Raw genomic sequence first — 12372 nt, forward strand, 5'->3', positions numbered from 1 at the left:
ACAGCAGCTTTATAGGGAATTCGGCTGTTATTTTGGACAATTTTTGTTGTGCCTGGCTTCTATTTCTTCTGTGTAAAAAAACAAAACAAACAAACAAACAAAAAACTTATAATAATGTAAAGAATTATCAAATAATAATAGTTCAGACAAACACAGAAGACATTTTAGACATTCATCGGTTACCGTTTACATTTTATTTATTTTATTTGCGGAATACAAAAACTGAGCAGGAAGCGGAACTCAACCGGAAGTGTATAGCACTGACGTCATCGTTGGAAAACAAAAACAAATCGTCGTATTGCCACATCTTGTTTTTGTCTGGTCGTCCTGATTTAAAAGTTGTTTTAAAACATCTTTGTGTAGTCTCGTTTCGTCTCTGCGTCTTCATGGTGAGACGCTACGTTCGAACATGGTGGATAAAAATCAGCCGTTTATGTGACATTTGTGATGCTAATGCTAACGCCGCAACGGTGTTCTTGTTGTTGTCGGCTGGAGCATGGAGTTTGTCTCTGAGCAACTGTCCTGTGTTTGTTCCCTTTGTCCCAGGTTGTCCTCCGGCTTCCCCTGAAACTATAGTTTACCGTTACCGGCTCGGTAACGGAGAATTAGCGGCCATGGCTCAGCAGAGAGGAGTCAACAGCCTGCAGTTCAATCAGGACCAGAGTAAGCTTCTCCCTGGACTCATTTCTACAGAGGGTCCTTTACCTAATTATAGTTATACTTACATAAGTCCAACTAAATAAGAGCTCGTCTTGGTGGGGAAAGGTGTTACAAAGACCTCTACTGAAGACAAAGTCACATGGTGCCTTCCGACATTCCGTTTGTTTACTTCTTTAGACGTTTGAATTTTAGATCAAAATGCAACAATCTTAGCAACATATCAAGGCAAGACAAATTAATTTATGTAGCTCAGTTCAACACAGCACAGTTTTTGTTGGCTGAGTAGAAGTCTGTATTAGTTTAAATAGGCTTTATTATTTAACAGAACGATATAGATGAGAAGACATTTATGTGTGTGAAAACTGCATAATGTTGGGGACAAAACAACTACACAGTGAAATAGCCACTTAATATTTACTTTATAGTGTAAAACATGATCAAAATGAGGTACCTCCATGCCGAGGTTTTACCTGTTTGAACAATGTTTTTATATATTCATCTTAAACTGCTGCCAAGTGCGCTTCTCCCCCGCGGGATTGCACCTAAATGAAATAAATGAATAAGCTACCATTCAAGCAGTGTTCCCCTGTAATATTATTGTGATTGCAAAGGACTACATTTAAACTTACGCTTTTGTAGCTGCAGCGTTGCACTTCTTTATAAAAATGTGTTGAAACTCGTCGTATGAGTGCATTAAGATTTCCAATTCAAGGTTGGTGAAAAACGTAACCCCTCCTCTTCCCCGTTGCCATGATGACTTGTCGAATCAGGGCTCCATTGATGCTGGCTTTTTAAAGTTGTGGTGCACGCGCTAAACTCAAGGTGAAACTACTCAGAGTTGACTAAACTCACTCAAATCAGCGTTTCTGGAACCGATAACTCTGAGTTTTCTATCTCAGAGTAGATCAACTCAGAGTTCAGGATTAGACTCAAGAGTTTGTTTAACCTGCTTTATGAAATGGACCCCAGGTGATGTAGATGTATCAGTAGGTATATTTGGACCTGAGTACTGGTCCCTGATACATGTGGAGGAGTGCTGTTTGCATCATCTACAACGTTTTCAGGATCACGTGAAAACTGAAGCTGGTCTAACAAGGGTTTTTTTTTTTTTTTTTTTTTCAATCTCCACCAGGCTGTTTCTGCTGTGCGATGGAGACTGGGGTCAGGATTTACAACGTGGAGCCACTGATGGAGAAGGGTCACCTAGGTGAGTCCACTTCCTGCCCCTAGAACCTTTCAGACGTCATTTGTTTCTCCAGAGGAAGCGGCTTCATTTCAGCTGCATTTTGCATTTTAAAACATCTGAACACTATGTTTTAAATGTATTAACTTATTTCATATATTTTATTTTCAAGCATTTCATTAATATTGTCCTGTAGAAGTTCATTCTTTTCAGAGACTCTAAAAACACATTTTTGTTTATAAGAAGACAGTTATAATAACAGTTATGGCAGCAACAGAGTAAAGAGTAGTATTAAAGAATTAGTATTATCTAAAGTTATGATAGATAATATGTTATGTAGGGGGGGTATTTTTCTTCAGATGTTCCTGAACTGTATTAATTTATTAATATTCATTTATTAACTTATTCATTCATTCTGTCAAACATTTAATCAGATTTTTTTTTAAATGCTTTTATTTTTTTGGTTAGAAAACTTAAATTTATTAATCAAACCTATTTTTTCCTTAAAACATTCAAGATATTTGTTTTGATTTAATAATTATGTTTTCATTTATTTTTATAAATTATTCTCAAAACATTTCTAACATGTTGGGACTTTATGTGACTTTTTAGAGATGTATCGATTTTTATTGATTATTTCAAACATTTCACAACATTTAATTTTTTTTAATTAATTTTATTCTGATTTTTCCGTAGCACGACTCTGAACACGTCTCATTGGAGTGTTTTGATGTTTTTTTGCAGACCACGAGCAGGTAGGCAGCGTGGCTCTGTGCTCCATGCTGCATCGCTCCAACCTGCTGGCCATAGTTGGAGGCGGAGTCAATCCCAGGTTCTCAGAAATATCCGGTAAGTCTGATTCATGGTCAGCTTGAAGCGTTCCTCTCAGCAGTTTCTGGGTGTTTTCCTCTTTTTGTTGTCATCAATCTTTCTTTAATTTCTCTTAAACTTGACCTGAACTGCTCCCGTATGTGAAACAAACCATTGTTTGTTTCAGTTCTGGTCTGGGACGACGCTCGAGAGTCACGAGACCCTAAAGACAAGCTGGTGCTGGAGTTCACCTTCACCAAACCCGTCCTGGCTGTGCGCATGAGGCACGACAAGTGAGTTTACTTTACTTTACTTTACTTTTATTTTTCAGGACATTGCACATTAATGAACATATACATAGTGTACATACATGTAAATGTGCCAGATTTTAGCACAAATGCTAATTTCCATCTGGTGTCCAAATAGGCAGGCTAGGTGGAGCAAAGAAATTAAAATCAAAGACAAGCATTACAAACAAGAACACTGTTAGTAACAAAAGAAATGGTACAAATACAAAAGCAATAAGCATGTTAATAGAAACAAAGAGACCCCAAAATAGGGCTATGTATTAGTGATGTGCGTGTGTGCGGGTTCAAACTAGTGGTGTGTACATGTTTGTTGAGCTCGAAGCCACGTTTTAATCTGGCTCTTGAAGGTGGCTAAAGAGGGACATTCCCTTATGTGCAGTGGTATTGAGTTCCATAATGCACTGCCTTTAAGAGATAGTGCATTATGGCTAAAAGCGGTTTTCCTAAAAGGAACCTCCACATCTTTGTTAGCCACTGCTCGGGTAACCTGTGTCTGACGATATTTTAAAAAAATCCTGTAAACAGGGTGGCGCCAGGCCATGCAAAGTTTTATAAAATAAGCAGCTGTAAGAAAATTTACAGAAATTGTCAAAGCTCAGTAGATTGTACTTATCTAAAATGTTACAATGGTGGTAAGAAAGAGGTTTTTTTATCTAAGATTTTGAGTGCTTTTTTAAATACAATCTCCACTGGCTTGAGTGTGGTAGACCCCACCATAGTCCAGCTTGTGATGGAATAACTTAGGTGAGAAAAAAAATCATTGCATGTAAATATGTCAGGGCAGCACTATCTGACATAGCACTTCTAATGTGCTTAAAATTATGAAGGTGAAATTTAATTTTATTAGTTATCATTTTTATATGTTTTTTAAAAGAAAGATTGGAGTCTAGAATGACTCCTAGATATTTAAAATCCGTGACCACTTCTAGTTTTTCCGACTTCAGACCGACTTCCTCCTGTTTGAGGCTGCGTGAAATCTGATGATTCAATGATCACGGCTGTCTGTTTGTAGGATCATCATCATATTGAAAAACAGGATCTACGTGTACAGCTTTCCAGACAACCCAGTCAAACTTTTTGAATTTGACACCAGAGATAACCCCAAAGGTGACAACTCCGTCCTCCTTTGTAGATTTTATTTTTTTGTCTCATGGAGCTGCTTCTTAAATTCTCCAAATTTCCTCCTGTAGGTCTGTGTGATCTGTGTCCCAGTCTGGAGAAACAGCTGCTTGTCTTTCCGGGTCATAAATGCGGCAGCCTGCAGCTGGTTGTAAGTAACAAACACTCAGAAACAAGCCCACCTCCGATCAAAATGTCCAGATGGTAAAAAGTCCCATTTGCTTCAGGACCTGTCCAACACCAAGCCTGGCACCTCCTCCGCCCCGTTCACCATCAACGCCCACCAGAGCGAGATCGCCTGCGTGGCGCTGAACCAGCCAGGCAGCGTTGCAGCTTCGGCCTCCCGGAAAGGAACTCTGATCCGGCTGTTCGACACCACGACCAGAGACAAACTGGTGGAGCTGCGCAGAGGAACCGATCCAGCCACACTCTACTGGTACGCACCCAGGAAGTCTTTCCCTCAGACTAAATCTCTTTATTCAGGCTTTTTAAAAGATGTGAAAATTTTAGTTATTAAGATCTGATTTAGAATATTGAACGAGTAGTTTGTGATGGAGTTTTATTCTCATTTAGTTTGATTTTTGAGTTTTACTTTTATAAAAGATCATCTAAGTTTCTGCTTTGCTACTGAAAATAAATGTGAGCGACCAAAATATTGACGAAGCTGACTGGAAGCAACAGGTGGCGTCGGTTAGCTCTTGGTGTGTAGCGGGGTAATAGTTAACAGCATTTAAACTGAAGTAGGGCGTCACAGAGGGAGTCGTTACCTCGCGCCTCGTCTAAATTAAAGCATTCAAAATAAAGGGATAACCCAGTGAAGTGAGATCACAACCCTTAATTAATTTAACCCTTCAGTTCATTCTTTGGTTTCACTCAAAAGCACAAAATAACAAGCAAAGCAAGAAATTCCTTTAGAAGTTTCCACAAAACCCAAATAACGCTTCAGCAGAGTTTAGCAAATCAGAATCTAATCAAGTTCAACAAGCACAGTAAGAGCAAATAATAATATCAGTAATCTTTCAGGGGTGGGAACAGTGACCGTTTGGGTCAGTAGGTGTTTCTGTTCTCTTCTGGTGAGATTGTAGATTTGAATCTATAGCTTTAAAAGCCTTGAAGGGCTGCATGAGATGGGGGAGGAATCAAACAACCACAGGAACTCACAGAAGAGAAGCCAGTAGACAAAGACTTATCTGAACTCTTGCTGGTCCAACTGAAGTTCAGTTCTGCATCCAAACAGGTCAAATAATACGTTGGATCCATTTCATCTGGATCAGTTTTATTCCAGCCTGTAGGTTGAACAGCAAAATGCTCTTAAATTCAGCCAGTTCTTGAACAACTTTCAGAGGAAAATTAAACATGTTCAGAGTTGAGTTTGACTTTTCCCCTCAGCAGCTCTCACTCCGCTCTGTCCTTCCTGCAGCTCACAGGTGTCACAAATGTATTATCTCCCTTCCCCCGTCCATTCCAATGTAGGAGTTAGAGGACAAATCTGTATGTTTTCTGTTTTTCCTTCTGCTTGTAAATGCAGCCTGAATAAACTGCTGCATAATCTGTGGTATTATTGTAGCTTACATAGTCAGAATATAACGTGCATGTTCACCAGTGGATTGTAAAACATTTAATAAACATCTGCAGTATATGTACTGTATGTACTCTGATGTCAAAGATCAACTGACAGATCCTGAAATTTGAGTCTGGAAAAGTGTGAAACTTTTAAATGGAGTATATGTCTGAAAATTATCTTTAAAGTAGTTCCCAACTAAGCGGTGAAGGTCGGAGGTGGGAAATATGTGACCGACCTGATGATGTAACACTGTTCCGCTCTGCTTATTCTTTCAGCATCAACTTCAGCCATGACTCGTCCTTCCTGTGTGCCTCCAGCGACAAAGGCACCGTCCACATCTTCGCTCTGAAAGACACCAAACTGAACCGCCGCTCAGCGTAAGACCTCCATCTGCTGACATATTTCCCTCAGAGTGCTTCTCAAGGATTGAATGTGTCTTTGTTCGTCCTCACGCAGGCTGGCACGTGTTGGGAAGGTGGGTCCTGTGATTGGTCAGTACGTGGACAGCCAGTGGTCGCTGGCCAGCTTCACGGTGCCCGCTGAGTGCGCCTGCATCTGCGCTTTTGGAAAGAACACATCCAAGAACGTCAATTCAGTCATTGGTGAGGAAAACTGCACAATTTTTAAAGGCATCCCTATTTTTAGTGAAGGAAACTCTTGTTTTTAAATTCATAAAGTAATTCAACAGCTTGAAAGGAATCAACTTGATCCGCCGTTGTACAAAAAAAAATGTTTTAAAAACTTTTGGATCCATGTCAAATTTCTAACATTAAGTCAAAGATAAGAGGGATTGTGGGTGATTCCACTGATTGTCTGCCCATTTTCCTGTTTATCCTCATTCAATTAAAGGCTCAAAAGAATCCTAAAAAAAAATAAGAACGAAGCCTTTTCAACAAACAAGACAAGTTTTGAGACAAAAATTAATAAAATTTGAATTCCTCTAAAGACCAAAATGGGTCAGCCATTTACACTGAAACTGAGGATGACTGGAACAGAATCTTATGGACACACAAGTCAAACTTTGAGATCTTCAGGTCAGATGTTCATTTTTGTGTTGGTCTGTTCAGGCATCGTCCACCATTTAGCATCAACCGATTGAAAAATCCTACAGAACACCTATATTGTCACCTTAAAGTCAAAAAGTCTCAATCCAGCCATCATTCCTTTTTTCATTTCCAGGAAAACAGGAAACGGCAAAAATATATAGTATAAACACAGAAAATAAGGCAGAAACAGAGTTTGTACAATTCAAAGGAGCTTTAACGTGAATATTTGGTCTGAGCACCTTTATTCTCCAACACAACCTGAACCCTCTTAGACAAGCTTTCTGTCATTTCTTTAAGCAGTCTTCAGGAATAGTTCTCCAGGCTTCTTGAAGGACATCCCAAAGCTCTTCTTTGGATGTTGGCTGCCTTTTGTTCCGTTCTCTTTCAAGATGATCCCACACTGCCTCAATAATATTGAGGTCCGCGCTCTGGGGAGGATTCATTCCTCCATAAGACCTGTTGCCACTGATTTTCAGTCCACTTCTTGTGTCATTTGGCATAGCTAAGCCTTTTCTCCCTGTTTCCCTTCCTTAACTCATTGGCTGCCATTGACGTCTATGGACGTCAATGTAAATACAACCGTTGACTGCCAAAGACGTCTATAGACGTCAATTGCGTTTTTTAAGGGAGCGGGCTGGGGAACAATCTAGCGGAGTTTGTCACTAAATCTTAGGCTTGTAAACACTAAACAGAGAATATACTGGCAAAATTACCCGCAAGGTGGAAGCAGTGCCACTTTGGATGGGAGATGAGTAAAGATCACATAGATTGTAGAAGAAGACTGAAGCGGCTTTGAAGCCAATGAGACTAATCAAAATGTTTGTAAACTATAATTGCCAAGATCGGAGAAGGAGCAAATGTCGCCGGCGAGACAAAACAAAAAATTTAGGCAGCTAACGCTCAAACAGAGCCTTCTGTGCAGCAGAAGTAGTGTACCACTACTATCCACCAACGAGATACCCGGGCCAAGTGGAGAGAGTCGTCGGCGTGCGCGTATTTCACCTCAGCGGAGCGCACCACCTGACAGTTCTGATGACTCAGACAATGCTGTGCTATCAAAATACCTTCTCAGTGTTGTTTTTGCTGTTTTATGGAAGGAAACCACTTTTCAGATGTTTGAGGTGTCACTAAAGCAAAAAATGTTGGCATCAAAGTCACTGTTCTGCTTGACAGGTTTCTTTGCACAAAAAGCTTGTTTTTTCCATTTTTTGGTCAAAAACAGCTGTTTTTGGTGAAACCAACCTATGTTCTACTGTCTATTACTAAAGGACTGAAAATGGTAGAAACAAACTTTTTTTTCCTGATGAAAGAAGATAGTCTACTCTTTCTTTTGGTAATTTCGGTGTGTACATAGTCATAAGACACACTTTTCTGTGGGTCTTGGAAAATCAGTCAAAATACAGTTAAAAAGTTGGCAGTATGGGTCTCTGCACTGAAAATGGCTGGCAGCCAATGAGTTAAGAATGGCTTCTTGACAGCCACCTTTCCATGGAGACCATTTCTGATGAGGCTTGGGCCAACAGTAGCTGGATCAACTGAAGGTCCAGATGCATCTCTCAGATCCTGTGTCAGGTCTTTTCTGTATTTTGTCCTCTTTCTTAAGGACATCACTTTTAGATACTGTTCATCTGCTGTAGATAGTTTTTTAGGCCTGACACTTCTTTTGTCCTCCACTTGTCTGGTTGCACTGCACAACATGCTGAGATTCCAAGTTTTTAGCTAATAGCTCTTTGGAAATCACCTTGTTGCTGCAAAAATACTATTTTCTGTCTGTCAAACTGTGTTATCTTTGGTGTTTTTCATAGATGCAACTAAAGAAATGGGAACAAATGATGTGTCTTTGTGACAGGCTGCTAGTAACAAAATACTTAAAGATCCAATTTAAAATGGCTTCTTTGCTACGTTGTCTGTTATGTGTTGACACAACACTGGTTCATGCTTTGAGTTAGGAGCCTTTTTTCTGCTTGAATGATTCGTAGGTCAGAGTTAAGTGGCTTAACAAAGAAAAAAACACATTCCTCTGAAACTGGTCAGGTACAAGGACTGGTATGAAAATGAGTGAAAAAGCAGAAAATGTCCAAAGAAAAACTGAGAGACATTCAGAAAGCCTGGAGAACTATTGATCAGAACCACTTTAAAGATTACAGGAAAGTATTGAAGGTAAACAAACAGAAATTATATTTGGTGCTAACATTAAACATCCATTGGACGTCACAGTGAGGATTCATGCTGATCCACATGAACGGTTAATGTGTGTTCAGTTCAGTTTTAACACACCGCTGGTTTTGGAAAACACTCTGCAGTTAATTCTGGAAGCAGAGATGAGGTGATACATTTATTGACCGTTTTAGAAGGCCGCTCTGCGACAGGATCCAGCTGGCTGTGACGGGTGAATCGGTTCACTATATAAAACATGATACTGAACCGTAACAGGAAACACAAACAATGAGGAAGAAAACGCTAAGATAATCCAGGGAAAAAGTCTCCTCTGCAACTTTTATTCAAAGTTGAAAGAAAACTGCATGAAAAGGAAGCAAAACTGGAGCATAAAAACATGATTAAAGTCACTCAAAATCAAGAGTTTGATCAGATTTAAAAGCTGCAAATGTTTTTCTTTAAAAATGACTGAAACAATGATTTGAATATTGAAATATTTCTCTAATTCCAGTCAGAATCTTTGGGATTGTATGTACAGCTTAAACTCAGACTTATGCCTCCTCTCCTACAGCTATTTGTGTGGACGGGACCTTCCACAAGTATGTGTTCACCCCGGACGGAAACTGCAACCGAGAGGCCTTCGACGTGTATCTGGACATATGTGACGACGACGACTTCTGAGGAAGAGGAGGAAACACGACCGACCTGAAGAGTGTGTGTTCTTGTGTCCTTGTGTTCTGAGGATGGTGGGAAAATGGCCATCAGAGACAAACGGACTCAGTGCTGCAGCCTGTTTTATATCATGTGTTTATTGTATCTGCAGTGTGAATATAAATACATGTACAAAAGATCTGAAGTTTGTTTATTTGTTTTATGGAAGCCATCTTCATGCACCTATCAGCCACTGATCAGCACTCCAAGATTTAAATACAAACTATATAAAATGTGTTAATCTAAAGAGAAAAATGAGATATGGTTAAAAAGTATCAACCAGTAATTTATAAACTAATTTTAAATGCTTTTTTACATAAATACAGCAGCAAATAGCTCAATTTTCACCTTTGGTGTTCTGATCAGAAAAAAGTGATTGCATCTGTGTGTTTGTGTGTGTTGTGATATGAGCTTCCACATTGAAGCAACTAGTGTGGACTTTAGTGCATGGGAGTCGTGCACTCCTTAGGGATCAGCTCTGAACATTCAACAAGCCCTCAGACTTTCTGCTACCTAATAAACTACATGCAGTAATATCTTAAAGGACAGATAATCTGATTATGCTGTTCACATGAGATGCAGATATTGTTACAGAATTCAGACTGATTTAATAACTTATTCCCACATTTGTTTGTACACATCCAAAGTTTTCCTGTTGTGACCTCATCAGGGCTCAACGCTTGTCCATTTTATCTGTCAGTGATGTCACATTTCCCATGATGGTTAGGGGAAGAAATGCTTTAAAATTTCTCCTTATTTTCCTCCATTTTGTTCCTGCTCTGCATCCTACACGTCTCCTCTTCAACTCATCCTGATTTGAGGTCTTATTCCAGGCATTACTTTGGCTTTCGAAAGCTCAGTTAGCTGCTCCAACAGGTTAACAACTTTTGTAGCCACGGTTACGCATAATAACAAATGTAAAAATCTACCAGAGTTCCCAGCAGAAGTCCTTCCAGCAGCATCCAAACCATGTTTCAGAAATCTGTGTTTTCACAGAAAAAAGCTCAGTAGAAAAATCTGAAGATGAAAGAAAGACAAAGTATTTTCAGAGCTGCTACAACAGGCTGCCACCAGGGCGGTGCTGTTCCAACAAGTTAATGTTAGTAGAATAAAGCAGGTTCATTAAATTTTAGCCAGACTCTATTTTTTACTTTGAGGTGGAAACATAGAAGTCTTAGCAGTAAGAGGTCGATCCTTAATTAAAATCTACAAAGATTGCTTCATTTCCGATTTAAAAAAAAAAAAAGAAAGTTGTGTTTTCATATAAAAAATACTAATTTTCTACAAAATTATTATGATTTCCAGCACACACAATACATTACTACTGCTCTCTTAATCATGGTACACAATATAAATAAGTGGATAAGAAATTTAAAAGCAATATTTGGTCAGATTAACGATAGATAACTGGTTAATTAAACACTTTTTGTCCTCTGATGATGGATTAACTTTCTCTGAAGCTGCAGAAAAGTAACTATAATGTATGGGTAGACTTCAGATTATCTGGAGAACGTTTGCAGGGACATAACTGCATTTCCACATGATGCTTGAAGTGACCACTTCTGTTGTTTTGCAGTTTAACCTCGTGGTGGTGATGTGACTTCCTGAGTTTGTAGACAGTGATGAAGAAGCATGTTTAAGACAATTTTCACAAAATTGAACTTGAAAAGAACTGCAGGAAATACTCAAAAGTGCACCTGAGTAAATCAGATTTGATGACAATGAAGGCAGGAATAAAAACCTGCATTTCATAATTTCTTTTATTCCCATTAAGCTTTCCTGCGGTGCAGATGTTCCTCCAGCCAGAGCACTTCATCATGACTCCCTCGTTCAATAAATGTTGCTGAACCTGTCGTGCGTCCAGCTGTGCAACAGCTCCCACTATGACATTTTAAACGCTCCCACATGGATGCTGAGTCGTCCACGGTTTACTTTCAGCTGCTGTTGTTTCGTGACAGCCGTCTACCTTTGGCTTCCACAGGCTCTTGTTATTTGTGTAAGTGGGTCGATGTTTAAATGTCAGCTATGATGACTCACTTGAAAAACAAACCCAATAAAATGTACTTTTAATGTTTTGTGGCCTCTGCAGCAATATGTGTGCTGTCATCCAGCTGAAGATTTGACCTTTTTGTTTTACCCCAAACATTTCCACACAACAAATAAACTAATAGTGAGATATTTCAAGCTCTACAACAGCACCAGGGTTTTACTCCACTGTAACTTATAAAACCTGCTCAAGTTACAGCAACATACATCAACAAAAGAGTATTTTATATTTAAATAAAACAAAATTATTAAGCTTTTATCATCGTGGAATGAATTAGATTTGTGCAGCGGGTCTTTCTACAGAGGAGAACGTTCATATTAGCACCATCAGTGCTCCTAGTAAACCACACACTCACCAAGACTGAACAGTTTAATATGCAATAATATATCGACCAGATATATTCCCAACTGTGAAATTGTGTAAAGTAAAAGACTGTTCATATACTTTTGTATATATGTGCTATATTGTTTCTTGTTTATAGTGTTTATACTGTTATTTTAATTGCTTTTCTATTTTGGTATTTTTATTCTTTTATCTATTGCTGCTGCTATAACATAAAAATTTCCGCACTGTGGGACGAATAAAGATATTCGTATTCGTATAAAAGGCAGGTAGAGGAAGAAGAAGGTGGAGGAATCAGTGGTTATAGATGCTTCTTTGTGAGAAGTTTGATAGTACACCTGGTATTACCAGAATCGACAATCAATCTCGTCACAGAAGATTGAATATAAGAATAAAAACAACTGAACTAACTGCATCGTGTGGAC

General features: G+C 39.0%; 1 protein-coding gene across 1 annotated transcript; it reads left to right on the top strand.

The window, feature by feature from the left end:
* The first annotated feature begins 255 nt into the window (after nucleotides 1-255).
* wdr45 (WD repeat domain 45) lies at nucleotides 256-9697 on the top strand. Its single transcript, XM_075455961.1, has 11 exons — nucleotides 256-389; nucleotides 547-663; nucleotides 1793-1867; nucleotides 2588-2692; nucleotides 2841-2946; nucleotides 3974-4068; nucleotides 4152-4231; nucleotides 4308-4516; nucleotides 5920-6021; nucleotides 6101-6246; nucleotides 9419-9697. Exons 2-11 carry the CDS (start codon nucleotides 615-617, stop codon nucleotides 9526-9528), a joined length of 1077 nt encoding a protein of 358 aa, XP_075312076.1. The 5' UTR covers nucleotides 256-389; nucleotides 547-614; the 3' UTR covers nucleotides 9529-9697.
* Nucleotides 9698-12372: the final 2675 nt, after the last annotated feature.

Source organism: Odontesthes bonariensis, chromosome 22 (assembly GCF_027942865.1).
Source record: "Odontesthes bonariensis isolate fOdoBon6 chromosome 22, fOdoBon6.hap1, whole genome shotgun sequence".
Classification (NCBI taxonomy): Eukaryota; Metazoa; Chordata; class Actinopteri; order Atheriniformes; family Atherinopsidae; genus Odontesthes; species Odontesthes bonariensis.

Coding starts and splice junctions, on each gene's coding strand:
- wdr45 (XM_075455961.1), top strand. CDS start 615: ATGGCTCAGCAGAGAGGAGTCAACAGCCTGCAGTTCAATCAGGACCAG. Junction 4,517..5,919: donor GATCCAGCCACACTCTACTG/GTACGCACCCAG, acceptor TTATTCTTTCAG/CATCAACTTCAGCCATGACT. Junction 6,022..6,100: donor AAACTGAACCGCCGCTCAGC/GTAAGACCTCCA, acceptor GTCCTCACGCAG/GCTGGCACGTGTTGGGAAGG.